The 23699-nt window shown below is 41.3% G+C and overlaps 1 protein-coding gene across 3 annotated transcripts in view; it reads right to left on the bottom strand.

The window, feature by feature from the left end:
• PRKG1 (protein kinase cGMP-dependent 1) overlaps positions 1-23699 on the bottom strand; it is a 467733-nt gene that overhangs the window by 84463 nt on the left and 359571 nt on the right. For all 3 annotated transcript variants that reach the window (XM_035538227.1, XM_035538220.1, XM_035538236.2), the window contains exon 8: positions 6555-6620. In XM_035538227.1, coding sequence (XP_035394120.1) covers positions 6555-6620 — 66 coding nt within the window. The remainder of the gene's footprint in view (positions 1-6554; positions 6621-23699) is intronic.

The raw sequence follows: 23699 nt of genomic DNA, 5'->3' as shown, positions 1-23699 counted from the left end.
TTGAAGCTCACTTCATTTGCTATGGATTTTCTAAATATTGGTAGAATATGGATCTCAAACCAACTAGCCAACTCTCTTCAGCCATTCCCCAAAACAAATTCCCAGATTATAAATTAATTCCCTATAAATCATTTCCTAAATGTGTCACCTTCCTATGATGAAAATTTCTAAGAACTGAAGCCCGCTAGATGGAAGGAACCTTAGGTGTCCTTGTCCAGTTGATTTACCCAAAGAGCCCCTTTCATTTCTCACTGTTCCATTTTTAGCAGAGAACCACAGTAATGGACCAACTTTTTAAACTTTCTCTTTAAACTTAATCGATGACTTACCAGTATTAGCAGTCATTATTTTTCCCTTTTCTCTGAAAATTTACAGTCATTTCTACTGATACAAGTCCACAAAATGTTTTCACATTTATGCTATTCAGATCTGACCACATCCATTTCCAAACACATCCAGGACTCCCTTCACTACTAGCATTCAACATCTTCTTCAAAGTGATTTTGACCCAAACCAGATAGCCATACTGGACACCTCTTCCCTACAAGGTTCCAGTCTATTGAATCCCCAAGAAATGAGTCCCCTTTATTAATTTTTCTCCAGCTGTGCTTCATGCTGTTTTTCCCCTATCATGTTTCTGTCATCTCTGTGCAAATTTTGGACTTGACACACAACACATACATTTCTGTTTTCGAGATAAGACCATGATTCCCTCTGCTCAGGAGGCAACAGTTTTCCTTCCCTTGCTCCTTGCACAATTCCTCATTCTGCAACAGATTCCACGCAGAACTTCCCATGACGGATGCAAAGCCTCCCTTCTTTGTACAGTCACAGCCTGGATTTCCTCACAGATTGCAGGTCTTGGCTTTTTTAATGCTTTTTTTTCCCCTCGTGTAGGTCATATTTCCCCTCTCTTCATGATCACAGAATCACAGAATCAGCTAGGTTGGAAGAGACCTCCAAGATCACCTAGTCCAACCTCTGACCTAACACTAACAAGTCCTCCACTAAACCGTATCACTAAGCTCTACATCTGAACGTCTTTTCAAGACCTCCAGGGATGGTGACTCAACCACTTCCCTGGGCAGCCCACTCCTAACAACCCTTTCGGTAAAGAAGTTCTTCCTAATATCCAACCTAAACCTCCCCTGGGGCAACTTTAGCCCATTCCTCCCCCCTCCCCCCAAAAAAGAAGCAGCACTCACACAACCCCTGAGAATCAGCAAGAGCTGTTTATTGCCGGGACATCTTGCAGGCAAGCCTGCGGGACGTCCGTGGTGTTTGGTGGCTCCAAGCTAATGCTTGCGGTGGAGCCTGAGCAACGAGCAGGAGGCTCGCCGGGCACTCCTGCGATGCTGTTGGTGCTCTCGGATGGCAGAGCACAAAGACATGCCGCAGTAGTCCCAGGCCTGTCCCGGCAGAGGTGGATACACTTCCATCTGTTCCTCCACATCTGGTGGATCCAGCTCCATGGGCTCCACGGTGTTGGGCACAAGGCTAAGCCAGTCCTTGCCCGGGACTGCCCAAACGGGATGCCTTCCGTCCGGAACGTTCTCAGGCCAGGGTGCCGAACCAGGGGGTTGTCCAGTCCCACGCCTTGGTCCCACGCCACTGTCGGCTTGATTTTCATGCATGGGTCCGACGCTGCCCTCTCGTTTACGGCCATTACTGGGTCCCGCACTGTGCTCCGGACTATGGGCACGCCTCTGCTCCCCGCGGCTGTCTGCCTGATGCTCCCGCCTTCGCCCCACGTCACTGTTGCTCCCATGGTAAGGCCCAGGCCCCCTGGCGCTGGCTGTGTGAGGGGACGGCCTGTTCCCCGCATCGTTGCGGTGCCAGTGGTACCGCCTGTATGTGTCTGTGGGCTGGGCGCCAGAGGTCCCTTGGGCACTGGTGTCTCTTGTGCTGCCGGCGCTATCCCTCCGCCCACAACACATCTCCTTCTGCTCAGGTGCATTCCTTCTTGGTGCTTCACCAGACTGCATCGCTGTCCTCGCACACCAAGGAGGCCTGCTGCTCGCCTTGCTCTTCTAGTCTTCCTCCTGCTGCACAGGCTGGCAGTCAGAGGGCCTAGATGCTCAGCGAGTGCTGGGCCAGCTGCAGGAGGCCTGTTTTATAGGGCCCGCAGCAAAGGCGGGGCAGTGGTGGCCACTGTGACCTCAGCAAGCCTCTGCGACGGAGTGGCCCACACGTGGCCAAAGGCGGCTGTGTTGGAAGCGGCCTGGAAGATGCCCTCACGTGGACAAGGAGGAGGGATGGGGGGGCTGAGGGCCCCTTTTCTGGGGCTGGCTTCCCCGGGCCATTTGGCTTGCCAGAGAGAAAGGCTGCCCCTTGACCACAGGGACTGCCCTGCACCTCCCATCCTGTGCCCTGGGTTTATTTTTAACACTGTTTTTTAGGTAATTTCATTCTATTCTTTACGGAAAAGAACAGAAGCAAGGTGCATCTTCAGCCCTAGAGTTGTTGTCTCTATAGACAAATCTGCAATACACTGATGTCTGAGCTGGTATCTGTAATGGTTCTAGGTACAATTCTATGTAGATTTACTTCTCCATGTCTTCAAAATCAACCCAAACTTCAGAATCAGATTCTCATTTTTCCTCCACCATCAACTCTACCATGGTATATACTGTCCTTAAAGATCCTCCAGCTCACACACTGATCTCCAATAACTTCCATTCCCTGAATATATATACTCCATATATACTTCCCCTTTTGCTAATATCTTATTTTCTAATAACTAATGCTATTACATTTTCTTACTTCTTATTGCCTTAAAAGCACATGCCAAAACTTCCTATTTGCTGCCCTAAGTTTACTGACTCTCATCATTTGTTGGCTTCTTATGTCGAGGCCAAAATGGTATCAATGGATTGAGCTAAAGTACTCATTTAACAAAATTACCTCCCATATTCACATTTCCTTTATGCCACACATACTACTTTCAGAAAATACGATGTAGAATCTATGTGAAATAGTTCACTGATATCTAGCTTGAAATAACGAATTTCAAGTTCAGCTTTGACCCTGTATCTTCATTGTTGGCTTCAGATCATTGCTAAAGGACAAGTTCCTAAAGGATGTTCACAAGCAATTTATATTCACTCACACAGGAGTGAAACGCAGCATAATCTGACATAAGCTTTAGCGAAGTCAGCTGAAACTTCTGTTACAGCTTGGTTGGAACTGGATGATCAACTTCATCTCACCTCCTGTGTGGTGGAGACTGCTGATGAAGCCAGAGAGCACCAAGGACCAAATCCTGGTCGAAGTCATTATTCTGGTAAAGGAAGGAACTGAAAAAAGTAATTGCAAAACAGACAGAACGTCTGTGTTGTCTGTCAAAATAAAATTTCCTTCACAGAAGCAAATCTGCAGGAATGAATATAGTTTCAGGGCAAGGATGGGTAGGAATGGCTTAAAATCTGTGCGACACATCAAACATTTGCTACACTGCAGGGTCTTTTTATTTGTTAGATTGTGACTGCTCATTTCTACATCAGAAAAGGATGCTGAAAATTCATTGTTTAAAAACATTTCTACACAAACATGCAAGAAATAGCTATACTACTTTTTGGGTGGTTTGGGGGTGTATTTGTGACCATAATGGCCTTATTGTTTCACATGGAAATTAAAAAGAAAGGCAGCACTGACATCGTGAGAGTTTGGTAACTGAAGACCCGTCACAAAGTACCATTTGGCTTTCCTCATGGTCTTTTTAAACCCCAGAGCTACACTCCTGTAGCATTTTAATACACATTTTTTCAAATTTCAGAAATGATTTTAGGCAACCATTTCATCTTTTTTAAGCTTAAGCAATATCCAATCTCACAGCCAACTCTCCCAGAGCTTACTGGTGGCCTGGCTCATTCCTATGAAGGAAGTTTCCTGCCTTATTATCCTCAAAACCCTCCAGCAACTAGAATTGCCCTACAATTACTCATAATACTGCCAAATGCAGAGATCAGACTTCCATCTCTTGGGAATAACTTGGGTGTGATAGCAAGGTGTGACTCTCAAAATTTAACTGTTCACTGGATGGGAGCAAGACAGCCTTATTACAGTGCGGCTCACCAGATCCATTTGACCATTAAGGAAACAATATTATTGCATAACTTGTTCTTGGGAATTGCCAAATCAATTTTGCTGAAATGTTTCATATTTGGATTGATACACAGAGCATGAAAATTGCTGCTTCAGTGGTTACATCTGATTAAGCAAGAGCTTGTCTTGTAATAGAAAATATTAAAAAACCTTAGTGACAAGCATCACTCCTCATTCTGCTCAGAACAGCTTTCGACTGTCAGTACAGCTGGCTTCTGTTTCTATTGCTGCCTTGCATATAGCTCAGTGCTAACCTTTATGTTGACCACCATGGCAAACCAAGTGTTTTAATAACTCAGTGTATCCAGATATACAGAAATGCTATTCTCCTCACTAACTGAACAGTGTCTACACAATTTTCCAAATTTACAGAAGTCTTCTTATTAAATTTTTTCCATTTTAAAATTAGCTTCTACAGTTATCCACATACCCATAAAACAATAATCTAAGAGAAAAGCTATGACAAGAAAGTCAGAACTGGTCAGGACAGAGGACAGCCATCCTTGAACTACAAATAGTGCTATAAATAGCATTACTTTTCTTGCTCTATATATAGGATTCTTATAAATAGCATTACTCTGCTACTGATTGCCGAGCATTACTAGAATCTCTGGTACAGATTAACTACAGTTTCATCAGTTAAATATAACTTGTGCTTCCTTACTATTTCAAGGGCATTATACTCAGAGAAAAAGGCCAGGCTACCTTGCACGTATATGCAAAAGAAAGCTACTCAACTGACAGTCCTGAAGTTCACCAGCTGTTTTTGACAGCAACCCCATATATTTTTTTAATTGATCACATATTAACTAACATTAAGGATACCTAGGATTTTTGAAGTATTCTTCCTCAGTTCTGCCACTACAGAATACTGGATTTTTAGAAACGAAGGTCTGGAGAAAGTCTCAAAAGATAACTGAACACAAAACTCCTGTATTAAACCAGGACTGACTGTATTTAGATCACCCCTACACGAGGCAGTAGACATCTCCTATTAATGTCATCAGACTACAAGAATGAATCAGAGGTCACTCCTGACTCAGCAGCCAAACTTTGACTGTGTCTTGTGTCAATTCTATATACCTGACAAGAAGTTCAAGAACAGATCAAGCGTTTATATTTACATGATACTCCTACAGCTGAGACTCCCTAGAGCCAATGGTAGGTCCTACATATTTAATAAATCCAATAGATTTATTTTCTTTCTGAACACTTGCAAACCTCTTGTTTTCCTATGGCAAGGAGCTCCATGAGCCATCCCTGTGTGAAGAGCCATCTCCTTTTGGCCTTTACCTCCCTCCTACAGGTATCTTTGGGTTCTCACTCTGGAGGAGGCAGTGAAAAATCAATCCCATTCCTCCTAAAAATCCCTCTGGTGATTTCACAGATCTGTACTACATTCTCTTTTATCACCTCTTTCCCAAATAAAGTCTCAACCTACTTACCTGCTAACAGAAGCCATTCCCTCCTTTAATTATACTTTTTACCCTCCTCCAAACAATTTTTGGGTCTAACATACCATTTTGAAGGTAGCAAGAACAACATGCAGCATGCAAAGTCCAGGCAAATCATAGACGTACTTTTAATTATTTTTTTTTCTTAATGATTCCTAACAACAGATTTTTATTTTATTTTACTTAGGTCACAGCTGAACTCCGAGCTGATCTTTTTTTTTTGTGGCACTGTCCATTACAAAATCAGTCTTCCCTATGCAGTAATAAGACATACAGCTAACACTCACTTTCCAGTGTGAGGCGTCTCTGTATCTTGTGATGTCCATTCCTGTGCCTCACCACCCTCACAACTGGAAAACCATCCCAGGAGTCACACTAGATTTTCAAGGTAATGCTATTTTTTTTTTATCCCACTTCCAGCAGTCATAGGAAGCTGTCAACTTTGCAGCGCTGTTTACTGGACTGCAGGCATTTTTTGTCTAGATTAAAAATAACTAATTCTTCCAAGTTTTCCATGTAGAATAGGAAAGACATTATTTTGCTCTTCTGATCTACCACCTCTGAAGCCACAGAGCTTCAAGCAGAGCTGGGTCCTTTGGACAGGGACTCTCCAACCCCACATGGAGAAGAATAACAACATGTTTCTCTAACATTTGCCAGAGGATTTATTTCTTTCATGACATTTTGCTAATGCGAACTCAATCTGTGTACCACCATAACGCCCGGATCTGTTTCCACAGTAATACTCTTTTCCCATTTATTTCTATTTTGTCTTTCTGCACATCTTAATTTTCTGCATTTGTCATCACTGAATTTTGTCTTATTGATTTAGGTGGATGTTCTCTCTGCTTCATCAAGGACACATGTAATACAATGTATTTCTCAAAATTAAATGACAACTCTACAGAAAATTTTCTAGGGCTCTAGTTAAAAAAAATGTAAATGGTGTAAACTGGAGATACACAACGCCACAAGACAGTAAAATTATGTACTTACTCTCTGTCTATGACCAGACAAGTTACTGCTTCAGCTGCGATGACATTGGCAGTTCTGACATCCTCCCTGAAAGAAAAACACATTATATTTAAAAATATATTTCATTCTTAAAGCACTTCAAGAATAACATTCTGGGTTTCACAACTTTTTCAATATATTGATTTGGACATATGTTCATCATCTGTACAGGCCTCAAGTATGTGAGAGCTAAAAACCACACATGGGAAGAAAACCAGAAATAGGTTCCCCTTGTAAATAGGACATCAAACCATTGATTGGCCCATGCTTTTTTCTTAGGCAAAATCTTTTATCTTATGGTGTATGGAAATGGTTATTATCAAAATATCAGCCATTTGCATAGATTTATTTGCGAACGTTTAGACTTCTGCTATGTCCTTCTTCCCCAAAACCTACATTTTATCTACCCAGGCCACGGTCCAGAGGGAAATATCTCAACATTGAAATGCGAAGCATGCAGTCAAGTAGGACATTAGAGCAGGCTACAGGACTCACCAGGCATTTGCTCTCTGAGCACAGAGCACAGAGGTTGGGACTAAACTTATCAAAGGGGGTCAGATTAGAAGGGGGCTATTGAAAGGTCTCAGCATAAATCTCCTCTCTCAACCATTTTCCAGGTAGCTTCAGCACTAGCTCAGCAAAGCCATTTAAAGGCACTGCCATGGCTGCTGCTTTTCACCAGCTTCTCAGAAACATCGTGCTTAGAAATGGGTTCTGTGCACCTGTCTTCTGCATCTTCATTATCAATTATTTTGTGTTTTCCCTCCTCCTGCCACACACAGCTTGGCCATGGTCAGCCCCAACTAAAAAATATGAAGTTATTTCATTTTAATCAGACCACTTTAGTGCTTCATCATGGTTTAAATGTCATTGCACTTTTTTGCGTTAGCAAACCAAATCCACAAGACTCAGAGTCACTGCTTTATTCAAAACCACTCAAAATTTTACCATCTATGAACTGTAAATGGATTACAGGCAAAATAGATCCAGTTCTTTTAAACTCATCTAACTCATTTAGACTGGAAAACCACTGCTCCTTTCCACTGAAGTAGAAAATGAGATTTAAAAATGCTGTTGGAAATAGCTGTTCCCCTGTTTAAAGACTGCAGGTATTAAAGCAGTAATATGGTGAAAAGAAGTTTGGTACATGCACACTCATACAGGAAAAGGCACTCTCTCTTTAATTGTTAATTAAATTTACTTTAAGTACTTTCAAGGTATCTTTAATTTACTATCCTTAAACTATCTTCAAAGCATAGCAAGCAGAAATACAATTGAAGTAAACATTAATGCTCAATCCTACATCCAAATACTTTCTTTGAGCTTATTTTCAATTAGAGTACATTAATACTAATTTATCCATGCCAATAAACAAAATTATGGTAATTTAAAACAAGTAGAAAAAAGTAGCCTAACAGTGTGATACAAATATTTCTATTAACTTCTAAAAATTTGGTAAACATAGAAAGGATAAGGTATTATAATATTTAATATTCCATTAAGTTGCTGTAGCCAACTTTTGCACATATATTATAACTTTACTAAAAAAGTATGCAAGGTTTTTGGTTGTCATTAATTCCAGTTAAAACTTAACATACTTGTCTTACTATGCAGGATGCCTTTCTGTCACAAAGAGCTTACCATTATAGAATTATTTTCAGATTATAGACAAGTAAAATACAGGTGTTACTGCTTCAGTTCAAATGTTTTAAATAAACTTTAATGTTAAAGATTAAAATACACAAATAACTGTTATGGTTTCCACTACCTTGTACTTAATGCATGTGTTTAAGCAGCATGAAATTAGTGTAGAACGAAGGCTCTTTCCCAAAGGACATTTTATTTAGCTCAAACATGAGCCACAGGGATGGTAGGGGTTTCTATTATGCAGAAAGTCACACCATCCTGAGGCTTCCTTATGTTCAGCACACACAGAATTAACTGATAAGTCAGGGAAAATACCATTTTTTTTATGAATTATGTGGTGCAAAACCACCTCCCCATAAGTTTGCATGTCCAAAACAGCCCTAAAATGCCCACCTCCACAGCACTTCTCATGGAAAAAATGAAACTGTAACAAAGAAATGTGGGGAGAAAGCATTAATCCAAAGGGGATGCTCTGAGGTGCTCCCTCTGTGCAGTCACTGGGGAGCTGGCTACCAAACCCAACGCTGCCACCACTGAAGGACCCTGGTCCTGCACACAGAAGCTTTCTGCTCCTGCCACCGGGGCACGCCTGTCCCAGCGGAAAGGCAGAGGTGCCACCTGCACAACACCAAACTGAGCAAAAGGACCATCAGACCGACTGCCACCAGCCAAGCTGGATTTCTGGGGGTCCAGCACCGCTCATGGCAGTGGCTACATGTCACTGCTGCAGTGCAGGCTCCCTCTTATCACCTGCTCCGGAGAAAATCGATTTCACAAAACCGAGGCCGGTCAGGAAAGTGCTGGGTCCCATGATTTTCTGCTTTGCTGAGCAGCCTTATGTTTCCCCAGTCTAAATCGATTTTACGTGGTTTTATAAACCTTGCGAGCTCCCATACTAGGGGGGTTACTCATCATGCAGGATTAAAAATCTAATCATCTTCTTAGAAACAGAAGGATGAAGCAGAAGGAAAGTCAACTTATTTTCAACTCTACAAGAACATTAATCTTTTACATGCATCAGCTGTGAAATACAAGACAGTTTTAAACACTGCCTACTCTTACTGTTACTCTTACCCTTACAAATTACAAACATTCCTAGAGACATGCAACTCCTCTATGAATTAACCTCAACGACCTTTGCAGCAAAACAAATGGTCAGAACACATTTAAAGGTTATATTGCAAAAGGTGGCCGCCAGCTGCAGCAGATGGCATTAAATGCAACAAGTAATTATTTGAAGTGAATGGCATTAAATGCAACAAGCAATTATTAGAAAGCATTGCTTGCGAGCACTGACTCGGATATTTTCTCAGCTTCTTCACAGGAGTACTCATCACTGCTCCCAGAGAAAAAGCGCTCTTCATCAGAGCAATTGCCTTCACTCTCTGAATAATCCATTGCTGATGTTTGCCTTCACCATTTTCTCCCAGGAAAACGCCTGCTTTCTTCCAGCCAGTTACTATATTTTATCTTCCGGGTGAGCTCTGATATTTTAAAGCCCCTCCAGCTTCAAGCTTCTCGACTTGGAAAAAGGTCGCAGCTGCTCAGGGGGTTTCTAGTGTGCATTGTTGGGAAATTCAAGCTGAGCGTATTCGGGAGCAGCCACAAAGAGGTGCAGGCAGCGCACAGGCAGGCACAGATCCCAACAGCGCTACCAAAAGCCCTGGCAGGATACTCTGTACCACCCCGCTTCAGTAGGCACTCGTTAACCCCACGGTGGGATTAGGTGGTAATCGAGCACATCTTGCACCACAGCAGATCGTGCAACACAGCAAATCTTGTGCTTATTTTTGTTGAGGCTAACCAGTTTCATAAAAATTAAAAATCTTTTTACCCCCAAAGATCAAAGGAATCCTCCCTCCTGCCTTCTGAAATTGTAAAAGGGGGAAAAAATACAAGTGCATTATTTAGAAGAAGAAATACGTACACGTATTCCCTGGTTATAATTTGTCACCACGTGTATCTCCAGAAGATTCAACAGCTTTGATTCTGATAAGCCTTCAGCAACTTAAGAGCTATGATGCTGTTTCCAGGAAAGCCTTCTGATAAGAACGTGTTGATACACTGCATTTATAAAGCTGTGTTGGAAAATACAAATACGGAAAACAAGGGAGCTTTGATCAGAGACTGCATATGAGGCCCTATGACAGCCTCTGTTATCTGGTTCTACCTACTTTGATCATAAAAATTGAACTTAGATTTTAAAATCTTTGAGATGATTGCTATCTTTTGCTTCCTACGTCCTACATCAGAGTCCTGTCCCAACTCTCATACCTCCTGCCACACACCACCACTCAAGAATGCCAATACAATCCTTGAAATGAACGGAAACTACATTTTAGAGGGTTTAATTCAGCAGTATGTTATTACATTGGCTTGAACCTTGCAGTTCCAAGCTTAGGAATCCCTGCTCTTCGCTATTTCCAGAAGATGGACATGATGCTGCAAGCAGAGCCCCCTGCCTGCCCAGCTTTGGGACCAACCCCCCCCAGACGCAGCCGCCCCGCACAGAAGAGGATTTGTCAGGAGGCGCGAGCACGCTGACACTGGAAGTATCAAGTTTACAGCTGAGCCTCTTCTGCTCTTCCCCTGACTGGCATTTTGTCAGTCAATATTAATTTCAAGGTAAAACAGAGGTGAGACATTTTAAGGTGTGTGGGTAGGCAAAGCCCTCTCCTTAAAGGACAGAGCTAGGGCTGGCTTTTCAGATGATCACCAAATTTGGGTACTTCTCAGAATACCCAGTGAGGGCAGTTTTTACCTCCAATGTGAAAGTTAGGGTGTAATCAGAAAATACACAACAAAATAATACGGGGACATTAGAGATGCTGGTTTATGAGCTTATTACCCTTAAATTCAAGTTGTTAATCAGTTTCTGCCATAATATTTTTTTCCTTTCACCTACTTCAGACATGTCTTGTCCTAAAACCTTAAATCAAGCTTATTAAAAATACCGTAACAAGGTCAAGCGTGCCTTGTGGGGAAGCGGCAAAGTGCATTTAAGAGCTTGAATATGAGCAAACTGGGGACCTGAGAATAGCTTCGCTGAAGCAAATTTTTAAAAACCACCAGGGAAGACCTAATTTTTTCTTTCATCTTTTCTTTGAAAGCCCTCTTTAACACCACCTTCAAACTCATTTCAGTGATCTGAAGACTCTTTCCAGAAGTCCCGCAGGACTTGAGCTCCCTACCGCAGACCTCTCCCGGTCACCAGCAGCTTCCCAAGGGAACCACGCAGGGCCAGATGCTGAGCCATCAATGCTTGGTGGGCAGCTAAGGTCCTTTAGTTACTTTGCCGAAGAAAAATGGGATGCTGTTGTTAGTTTTAGAGAAAAATTAAAAATAATTACATTTGCACATATTGCTATAGCCAATAGCTTTTCGGCAGTCTACGAGCCCATTTAGATCGACAGTCCATGGTTCTTCCTAGGAAATACAGCCTGAGCAAGAGCAATGTCACCCTTAGGTGGTTCCATCTAAAGGATTAAGGCTAACCTTGGAAATGAGGTGATAACTTCACACACATTAGCAGCAAAAAGGCAGGTTGATTTTACAGTACCCTCCGTTGTTACAGTTTATGCCACTCTGCACCCTCTTTCCTATTTTTTCTCAGTAGCCACCTCTGAAACAAAGTCATTGCAGCTCTACAGAACTGTGATACGGCGCATCACAACTAATGGTATAAGCCATGGTCTTTATTAGTTACATGGATTTATTGCCTGATCCCAAATCAGAAAAAGGCTCCTTGTAGACTGGGGTTTGGTTTCCCAACACTTCGGCTTTCTGAGGATGTGGCAGACATTTGCCATTGGTTTGGACAATAAAAATATTTTACTGGAACCAATAAATGTAATGTGACCTATTAAACATCTAAAACTTGTAGTGTCAGATATTTTCACAAATACCTAAAAAAGAAAGCAGATCCTTGTAAGAAAACCTTGGCATGATTTTTCCCCCTTAATGGCTATGTCTATACAAAACACTTGCCTTACATTTACAAGCATAAATCAGATAGTAACCAAATAAAGAAACTCCACTACAAAACCTAATAAAACATACAGCCTGAAAAAGCTTCACTTGAAAAGAGTTATGCTATGAAAATCCCCATTTTTGCAACAAGAAAAGGCATTAAAGCCTCGCCTTTTATAAAAGGAATGAAATACAATAGCCAAGAGGATTTGCTTCAAGGTACCAAAATTTGAAGGCATGTATCAAGGCATATGCACGCCACCATACATACAGTACACATTTTGGTGTAATTTAGATTATATATCTACTGAGAAAAGAAAGCACTTCTTACAGATCAACGTCTCAGTTCAGCCAACGTAGTTTAAGAATACTATTTACGGGGCTTTTATTTCACAGAAGTTATTGAATAAAAGCTCCCCAAATAGGCTAGAGAACGTACCAGCCCTTTTTAATAATTTGTTTTGTTAACTTGCCTTGGATTCCTGTTTCTAAAATCTATTTATTCTCCCAGTGGCTCCCACAGAAAAGAGAGAGTCCTTTCTGGTAACTTATTCTGATATTTACAGATTTGAGGACTCAGTGACAGTGAACAGGTTACTCAAGACTCTGCTGGCCCCAAAAATTCTGTTCTGTCTTTACTGCACTGACACTTCCAAAAGCACATAAAACTCCTCATAATGGCTGCTGTGATTATACCAAGTTGTAACTCAAAACTGTCCCAACAACTAACAATGTGCTGGAATAATTTCAGGATGGTGTGCGAGGTCTGACAATTATTTTCTGGCTCATATTAATGGTGGATGTTATTTCATGAGAATTAAAATGCTTGAAGGACCTGTCCTTCTTTTTACCTTCATGAATGATATAAAAATCAAGTCCAGTTTACGTAAAATGCCATTTATTTTGGTATTAAAGCAAATGTTATCATTATAAGAAATAATCTGATTTTTGTAATCACATTTGTTTGGAGAAGCAGCTACTGTACAAAAACTGCACTGGACTGAACTGTTCCCCCGACTGCCGTGCCACTACCTACACTCCAGCCTTGAGCAAGCCATTTCACTACCCTATACCTGATTACTATATGAAAATGAGAAAAATTAATTTATTTTGTGAACACTTGGTTCTACAGGCAGAAGAAACTTTCGGAGACATGGCTGCTCTTACTGGAATTACAGATCTGGTGTACTAAAGCTGCTAAATATAGCAAGTGTTACATTATCATTACCTTTGCCCATATGAATAGCTACAATGCAGATAAATATAGCCAAAAATAGTATTAATTAAAGCAGAGGCACTATGAAAGGCACCACCCATGTGAAACACCTTCCTTTCCAGCCTGCCTGATTACCTTGGGAGGAAAAGCTGGTAGGTGTCTCCTAATCATCACCACCTGCCTTAAACTGCAATTACTTCCTGCATCCTCTGCAATATAATTTGCACGAGGTAGTTCAATAGTTGCAATTAATTCAAGCTAGTTCCTAGGAAGCTCATCAATACCATGCTGTACCTAACTGCCTCCCATCAGTGAGCCCTGCCATCCCAGGGCTCTGAAGCAGAGCTGATGTGGATCTTGCATTGCTGAGCTTCTTCAGCCCCAAGGAAGCTGCTCCTGCCACTTGGAAAACAAATGAGAAAATGCAGAGGGCAAGTATTAACGACACAGAGATCTTCTGCAGCATTTTTAAAAGTTGGTTTGAAATTGGCCCCTGCTAGACTCCTTTGCATTTATTTACACTATTTAAAGCTGCCAACAATTCAGGAAACCAAGAAGGGATTTTGTCAGCTGCAAACTATTCCAAGAAGAGAAGGGTATGCGTGCCTCGTGATCTGAAAGCAGAAAAAAAAGTTCTCGCTACCATTTGATTACCAAGAAGCTGGCATAAATCTAGCAGTACCTACTATTTTGACAGTCAGCATGAGCATTTTCCCCTTGCTGAGAGGCATAATCAGGTTCTTCTGCTAACTTCTCTCTGCAAAGTAATCTTCGCTGCAACAATATGAAAAAGTTAGGAATCGCATGGGTCACAGCATTAAAAACGAGTTATTGTTTTCAGTATATTCTCACTGTATTTAATCTATAATTGATAAGTGCTAAGTACTCAGGAAATAATCTATGACCTCTGCCATGACTAATTTAACATACGTGCACTTTTCCTGAGCAGTAAGTTACTATTTTGTCATTATTGCTGAAAACAGCTACATTAAAATTAAATCAAACTGTGATCTGAGAGTTAAAGCACTGAGTTGTATCTATTACACATTAACAAAATCGACTCTGAGCTTACGTAATGTCATTTAAAAACATGTAAGAGCTTTGCATGATCACAATTAAACCTCAGGAGCAGCTAAGGTATATGATAATATTTGCAAGCGTATTTTATAAGTGGGTAAACCAATGAACCACAGCCTAAACGAGGTGCATTAGATTATAGAGCCAGCGATTAGCCTCAGCAGTAACAAAACCGGCAGCTGGCTTCTCTTCAGGAATTGACCATGCTGCATCATTTTGGCCTAACGTACTTACAGGGTTGGCATGTTCATAAAACCACGGGCTTGTCATTGCTGCAGAGGCAGGGATCATATTATCCTTAACTGTGCCGCTTGGACAACGGGCCAGCATCACTATTTGTTTGCCGTCCTTCCAGCTCAAGCCCCATGTTAACACAGGATATTCTTCAATAAAATTACCGGGGAAAAACTGCATCTAAACTCCTCCTTACAGGTGTAGGTCTTTAAATAGCTGTGGTTTTTTTTTCTTTTCTTTTTCTCCCTTCAATGACTTCTCCCTCCTATGACTGTTACGTTCCTTTTCTTGCTCAGCTTCTTTGTACATTCAGAGCACTGGGATAAATGCTCTTTGTCATGCTGGTGCAATAAGTGATGTTATTTGTATATTGAAACCATGTCTCAGAGCAAGGATACCTGGCCTGTCTTCAGTAAATAAGGGACTCCTTCAGTTGAGAATATATTTTAAAAGATTTATCGTGAATTCACTTTTTTTTTTTTTTTTTTTTTGAAACGGACTATACCAGTAGATACCAGTGGAACCATACCAGAGGATCTGGGTACCTCTGCCCCGGTGACTGTGCCCATTTTGCCTTCATCCCAATGCTACTGCAGGTCCACCCACCTCTTCTTCACTTCTGCAGGCCAAATTCACTGCATCCACTGTCACCCCACAGATCCTTTGACTTTCTTCCACAGTACCCGACTGTTCTCACTGATGTCAAATTTATATTCACAAAGTACAGTTTGCCATTGCCCTGCATACACCAAAGGGCTTTTAATGGCCCTAAGCAGCCTCACCTGGAACCTCCACCCCATAACTTACCCCCATGGTCCATGAGCCCCATTGCAGCTTAGCCTGGGACCCTCAGCTGTAGGTACAGCTGTCTCACCTCATCTCTGGCCCTATTTCTAGGTTAGACCTTGGATTTACAACGTAGATAGCTTGTGTCCAGCCCCATCTCTCCATGCCTGATGCTGTAACCCTGTTTGCAGCCCTGCCTCTGTCTCTTCTCCTGCTGCTGCTGGCAGCAACCCGGGTGGACCCTGGACCTCAGCCATCTCCTCCCTGTGTCCGGGAGTGTGGGAGCACCCTGATGCCAGCACCCAGCTCAGCATCTACTTCCACTCCGAAGGAGCTTGGCTAATTACAGCAAACCCTTTCTCCTATTTGCTGCATGGAGTGTCACACCAGTAAGGGGAACAAAAGCACCATGGGCAATAGCAGAAAGGGTCCAAATGCTTCATCTTGAACTAGAACAAGAAAATTAATATCCCGAATGCCAACAGTTAACGATGCAAAGGACCACACTGGCGCCTGCTGATGTGAGTGCATCGGATGTGGCCAAGCAGGAAGGGAGCTCGGAGACACTCGCTGCTGCTTTTTCTTCAGGAGCCTTTTCACGTCTTATTAAGCAATGTTTCACAGATAGCTTCCAGACTAGCTAGCAGGGCTCCTGCGAGAAATCAGTATCCTCCAAAAACTTCTCAAAGCTTCCTACTGATGCAATTAGCTCTTTTGAGACCCTACCAGTCTGCGCTTCCCATGCAGCTTGCGCTTTCATGTGAGCTCTGCTCAGTGTTGCAACACGGGGAGACCTGAGCCAACCTTCAGCAGGCTGCAGCAGGTGCTGGCTGCACGCAGAGCAGTTACAGGGACTGTCAGCCTGCAGAGTTAGAGGGACTCCGTCAGCCCACTGTGCTGCACACTGCCAGGCTCTGCTCCCCTGTGGCAGCATAACTCCCGCAGAGCCAGATCGAGCAGCCCCTGCTGCATCCCGGGCTGCAGCACTGACGAGCAGGTGGGGCTGCGGTTTGGTCTGCCTACTCAATTCCTTGTTCTGTTGTTATTTTATGATGGTAATAGCATAGGAGTGAAAATTATGGGCAAAGTTTATCATTAGTAAAGACACGAAGCCGTTCATTTCCTCCAGTCTTATTTCCTCACTTGTGCGCACACAGTGATAGAGCAGATATTATAGTTTGCCCAAGAGTGCAGCTCTGTGATCACTTTAAACCGATCTACGATAAATCAAATGTTTTGCAGGCTTAGTTTTCGCTTAGGTCAGTGTGACTTGCTCCATAGCCACTAGTGCTAGAGGAGGGGAGCAGTGGCCAGGAAGGAACAGGGAAGCTTGGGGTCAGCCGCTTTGGCACCAAGACTGTACCGCGCTCACTTCAGGTGACCGCATAGCCTCATCCGAAACCACCTGTGCTGGCCTACACGCAGCCGAGCCTTCAGCCCCATCTTGTCCGTCAAAGCTGTCAAGTTGGGACTGGAAATCCACCCTTCTTTCAGATGCTCCCTGCTGATTTCATCTTTTAAGCAACCACTGACTAATCGCAAAACCTGCCAAGCTTTGCAAAGGCTGCATTTTTAACATTACATAGCACAGTACAACTGCTTATGGCATGCATCAACCACAGCAAAAAGCAAGTGACACACTTTGCCTGTGAAAGACGTTGTCACAAAATAAAATTTCTTATTTTTCACCTGTTAGAAAGCATTCATTGAACAAACAATTCTACTAGTAACAAAAAGGAAGAGATGGTATGCTTTGAAAAGTGTTGCTCATGAAAACTTGAATGTGCCATTAATATTCTTATTAAAACTCCATTAATATACTTATTAAAACACAAAACAAACATCAAAAAAAAACAAAGCCAGTTACGTAGTGTCTGGAGGGCAGCATAGTAGAGTCTTAGAAAACAAAGTGAAAAATCTGAAAAATCGATTTGCTGCAGCCTGAAAAGAAACCAAAAACTTTGAACAAGCCAAACGAGATTTCACGCTCCACCTACACCCAGCCTAGGTGAGCAGAGGGAAATTTGTTTCAAGGCAGTATTTACAATTTTCTTTTAGTAACAACGACAACAGAGGAATCACAACTTAAAACAAATATAACCCCTAAGTTGCTGATACACTAGGCAGTCCCATCTGATTTATAACCATGACTTTTTCACAGATTAAAAGTCACTCCAGAATTTAGTTAGTGGAAAGATGTGCTGTCTCCTTGCATGGTGATACAGAGCATTTCATTGCTCTTCGAAGCGAGGCAGCTGTGCAGCACCCATCTTCATTTGCATGACATTTTACATTTATGTAGTTAATGCTAATTACTGCGGAGGTGGATGTATTTATTTTTCTAAATCTATTTCAGTAGGAAATGATCAGCCATGTCTGAAAGCTGAATTGCACTAGAAGTACACATGGTGCTTTGTAGCTGGTAACGACTGTCTCCACTTGTCCGAGTGAATTCAGGTTCAAATCCTCTAAAACCAGAGGACATGACAACTAAGCACTCACCAATGCCCATAAAAAATAATGGTTTTGACTTCCTTACATCTTGTATTAAGAATAATGGTTTTGGCTTTCTTACATCTTGTATTAGTCCAGGTGTGGCTGCCTTTGCATTCAGGAGATATCCTGTCTCCAGCTGCGTTGTTTTATTCTTTTTCCACGTGTGTAGAAAGCTATATTGTAACAACATCTACTTCATAAGTTAACTTACATTCTAGTTTTCATAGTTGCTTAGTTAAAGTGGGAGAAATTGGACCACTGCCTTCGATTATTTTACTTTATCATTCATTTTCATGTAAAAGGTTTTGTATAGCATATCATGATTTATTTATTTTTTGTATCTTACAGTCTTCTAGCAGAAATGTTCCACGATTTTCTAGGATAAAACATTTAATTTAACTTTGGGTTCACTTTCTCTCTCTTCACTGTATTAAGGCATGGTAATGCAATGGTTCTTTGCTGTCAAGAAAAGCAGATATATGCATTTTTATTGACTCCATTAGTATATAGAACTGGATCTCAAACTGAGACTCAGTTGCTTTTGATTTCTGGGTCTGTGGAGCTGGGACTGAACAGAGACTTCCAGCAGAGCTGATTTCCCTGAATTCTGGAACTGGAATGCAACAGTACCATTTCGTGGGGTCCCTCACTTCTGGCTCTGGGACATCCCCTGGATCTGGTGGGAATTTCCTGAATGTCATGGAAGCTCAGTTATTTTAATGGACAGCAAAGTCAACATTCCTGCCATTTCAGATATGCCATATAGTACCGTTCACAAACTTCCAAATTTAAATCAAAATCAGTTTTGCCAGTATAGCCATTGAACATGCTTTCAGAACTCATTTCTCTCATGGTCAGGTGCTTTTTTCTGTTTCTCAGTCTAAATTTACTCAGACCAAGCTTAAACATAATTGGACCAAAATACAGTTTGCAAGTAAAAACAAGTATTTTGTTGATATATTCACACAGAAAGCCCAAAAAGCTTCTCAGATTTTATTTCGCTGACATAAATGAATCTAGGTGTCCTATGTTTTTGTCTTAGGCTCCCTTAGTCTCTGGCCCTTCTCTCTACCTATACCAGTGTGAGTTCATTTTCCATGAGCTTGTGTGTCCTCAGTGGCTTGGAATACTCTAGATTAGATCTCACTGGGGCTTTGTACAACAGTACAACATCGTCCTTTCCCCTCTGAATAAACCTCTTCTGATGTCACCTAGAACAGTACTTGCCATTTCACTGCTTCATCAAACTGGTGGCTCACATGCAATTTTTGCAGTCAAGACTGGGATTCAATCCCTTTCTCCATGCCCATGAGTTCTTGAGTTGTAGTCAAACTCATGTATGCTAGCCTTTAAGCACATCAACTCTTCAGACATACATGACCCAGTTCATTCAGTACGACACCTTGATCTTTGCCGTCTGTGAACGGTGCCTCCTGAATTAAGAGTATCAGCCTAATGCCAACATTGTTATATGACGGTAATTAAGCAGAATTAGTTGTAAGACCTTGCTTAATGAACTCTACTGGATTCTACTCCAGCATGGTGAGGACTCTTCATACTACCTGGTTCATACTCATTCTACAGTTCTTTCACTAATATCCATCTCATCCTGTTTAATTTCTGCATCTGCTGCCGCATAAAACCCTGTATTCATACCCAGATATCTGCTGTGGTTCCCTTGTCCTGCACTTTCACCTTGGCCTGCAGGCAGAGCCTGGCCAGCTGTGACAGCCACCTCAAGTCTACTGTCTACTCTAAATTTAGTAAATAAATAAATAAATAGATAAATTACAAATTGACAAAAACAAACCAAAACCTCATAGTTAATAGGTCCAATTCCACTTCAGTCACAAGATTGTTTCATGAAGAAAAAAGTTGGCTTTGCTTTGAGGAACAGACTGGACCAGTTTAACTCCAGATCTGAGCTGTTCTATGCTTCTGTGATAAAAGCAAAACATACAGTATTTTGGAAAACATTGACTTAAGCATTACATCAAACTTCTGGTTTATAGTTTAATTAGATCAGAAAAAATAAAATTTCTAATAATTAATTGAATTCCACCAGTAACACTGTTGAAAATAAAGCCTAATCTCGGGGAAAAAAAACAACAACAACAACAAACCTACCAACCAACCAACCAACCAACCAAACCCTAATCTTCAGCCAATGAAGATTATTGCTCTTAAGCAATGCCGTGCACATAGGACGTGACATAGCCCTACCACAAGATTACGTGGATCTCATTTTCAATACTTTATTTCCTTAGTAAATCCCAATAAAAACAAGGAGTCACAGGGCAAGCATCTCAAATACTTTTGATTCTCCATGAGCCTGCTCTATATACCAGCTGTAAAAATAGTATAAAAATAAACTGTAATACATTCTTATAAAAGGATTAATCCTTCATATTTATTATTTGAGAATATCACAACCACTAGAAGTATACTATGCTGATAAAAATGCCTTTTTCTTAACAACTTTAAATTAAGTTTTACAACTGATACTTCTAAGAGAGTTATAAATAGTGGCTGTGAACAGCTCTTCTCTGTCATTGTGAAAATCCTACCCAAGTAACTAAACTGATGTGAAAAGAAACAAATTAGTTTCTGGCCCCGGTGGGGGTGCCATTTATTTGACCTACAGGAAATTATGTTGCTGGGAGTAAGATAAAAGTGTTAAGAGAGCAATTAGGGTTGTCGCCTATCATATTCCCGGGAGGAAAGTGATGGATCCTCATTCCTGGCCTCCTGTCCTAGACGACATCTTGGTGATGAATATTGCTATTGCTTTAATGGGCAACGAAAGCAGCTGGAGCTCCTTACCTCCATACCCCGACACAGAGGCAGCACCCTGCAGTGGCTCCCTCCATGCCTTTTTTCTGACATTTTCCACCAAAACAGGTTGAGGGACTCCTACAACTTGCATAAAATACATTTGACAGCTTAGGCATTTTATCATGGTGACGGTCTCGTGCCTCGACAGCACTTTGTTATACCAGCTCTTCTCAACATGGTGGTGGGGCAAACTGCGGAGCTGCTCTTGTTCTGGATGAACATATACCACCCTGATAAGATGGATTTTATTGCTTCAGGGGCTAGTTTTATATGACATACACTGAAGAACACCTGAGTATCAAGGTGGAAGATTCAGCAGCGAGTGCCAGGGAATGCACAATAAAAATCTAAGCAATTACCTTACGTCTTACAGCCATAGTTTAAAACCATTATACTCTTTCAAGATACTTTTCAATTTTTTTGTAATTTAGATCAGCCATGCAGGTATTTAAAAGCAAATTGTGATGAATTCCAACATCATGTCTGAAGACTAGAACATTTAATATGGGAAATACTAGAACTACGTGCATCAGTGAGTATGAGCAGGTGCAAATTTATGCTCCCCTTCCTTCCCACCTCCAGCATGCAGAGGCACTGCCTTGCAGGACTGCAGCTTCTCAGCCCCTCGATCCACAGACTATTTCTTGGACGGTCTCCACCTGCATCTGGGGCAAAATCCTCTGCATGCCACAGTCCCGTGCAACAACCCTAACACATTATGTGGCTTTAATTAAACCAAGTGAAGACTTCCCCTTTCAGGTGGAGCAGACTTGCCCCAGTATGTACAGCATTTGTAATTCAAATCTGAACCTGAAAGGACAGATGGGTCTGAAATGAAGCCATAAGACTTGGAGAGCTGAGGGACTTGTCCACGGATGCAACCAAGGCGAGTCCAAGCTCCTCCTCTAATGTGGTAAAGTGTCTCTATGGATCAGTGTTAAACCATCTCCAGTGCTAAAATGGGACACCTCTTATTTAAATTTGATTACAAATGCAAAGTTTTAAAAATAGGGTTCGATGAAGAAGAAACGCGAGTCTAAGCTTAAATAAAACGATTGAGAACATCAAAGCAGGTTAGAATCTCACCATTTTAAATTCTTTTAACACTAACCTGCATTTTACTTCAATATATATGAAGAAAACCGTATCTATCCAGAGCTGGAAAGGGATAAAGTTCAAGCAGTATCAGGTTTTATGCCCAAATTCTATCTGAAGCAAACTGCTGGGGGTTTGCTTATGGTTTGTTGTCATATCTAGTTGCATAAATCCCACTGTTTCAGTAATAGCAGCTACAGAACAAGAAAAAGAAATCTTTTCTATAAGTATTCAGTAACAGAAGGATTACCTAGGCTTTCTTCACTACAATCATTATTTAGCTCAAATGCCAGTAAACCACTGCTGAGCAGAGCAGAATTTTAAATAGGCTACACTTGTAATTTATAGGTATCATTTTTCCTAACTCTCATAGAACTTTACAAAACAACTAGGACAAGGATTACATAGTACTTTTTTACTACATTGAAGCCTACGTCGTCTCCTATAACCTGTAAATGCAAACCCTGCACTAAATCATTTTTTATTCTATTTTATTTTTAATTTTTGAATCTACCTCCAACTTTCGTTTTACCTGCAACAATGAGAGCCGTGGCAAGCCTAGAAACCTTACTTATAGAAGTGAAGTCAATGGTGAAATTATAGAGAGTACTTTTGAATACAGTAATCTAAGACCTGTTCAGGGCCTGCAGAAGTAATCTGGAAGCCCAGAGTTACATTTCTTTACACATATTCTTACTACTGTATTAATATGTACTAATATATTAATATTCAATATGGATTTTGCTTGGCAGTACTAGTGCCACTAGGTGTTCTCGAGATATCAGAGTCTCCATGGGAATGCAATTTCTGCTCAATTAGTTTTCTGAAGATGTGAAATTCTGATTCATTCCTTGCAAACCTGATCTGAATCCCTTGGTATCCTTTTAACACACTCATTAAAGTCACATGTTAGCTAAACGCATAGGAAAGCTAAGTATTAGCGCATTCTGCTAAAGATGCAAGACAACGTACCACATTTTCTGATAAATAGCACTTATCAAGACTCACAAATAACAGCTAACAAAAGCCACGCAAACAAAATTTCCTTTGCCCTTTCTAATGACTGCATCTGGGCTGGTCAATTAGATACGAGTCAGTCGCAATGCAGAAACCAAAGTCTCATTTTTCAAAAAGCAGGTAGCATCACAGAATGTAGCAGATGAACTTGGGAAGCCTGCCTATAAACCCACAAGAAGTGCTATCCTCTCATCAGCTGTTCACCCAGGTGTTAACACTTGAAAGCACAAAACATCAATTACTAAACCACAGGAGCATGCAGCCAGGCTGAGATGTTTTGAAAAAAAAAAAAAAAAACCACCTCTCTTTATTAATTTTAATCAGCTTTTCTTACTGCTTCAGGGAAACAGAGGGATTATTGGCAGCATTGGGGCATACAGAATACTTGAGAGTCAAGTACTTGTAGGCTATTATCTGATGCAGGCTCTGCTCTGCCTTTTTAGCAGAGAAACTCATACAGAGCCTCTACATTCTGCTGTCCCTTGGGGAATCCATCTGGTTAGGAAGGGAAATCCAATAAAGGCAGAACAGCTGCGAGAATGCATTTAGGAGATACACTACAGATAGTCAGCTGAAATCATTCATTGTACAGTCTTTTAAGGGTGAAGAGGAAAAAGAGATAAATATCTCCTTTATCCTGTGCTACTGACTCGTGTGTGGAACATTATCTGATTTAAAACATTGTAATTGCACTGATTTCGTCACAGCTGGATTCGCTGACATCTCACCGAGCATCCCGCGGTACACGCCAATGA

Source organism: Cygnus atratus, chromosome 7 (genome assembly GCF_013377495.2).
Source record: "Cygnus atratus isolate AKBS03 ecotype Queensland, Australia chromosome 7, CAtr_DNAZoo_HiC_assembly, whole genome shotgun sequence".
NCBI lineage: Eukaryota > Metazoa > Chordata > Aves > Anseriformes > Anatidae > Cygnus > Cygnus atratus.
The sequence above is the reverse complement of the archived record's forward strand: the minus strand, read 5'-3'. Positions and strand labels throughout refer to the sequence as shown.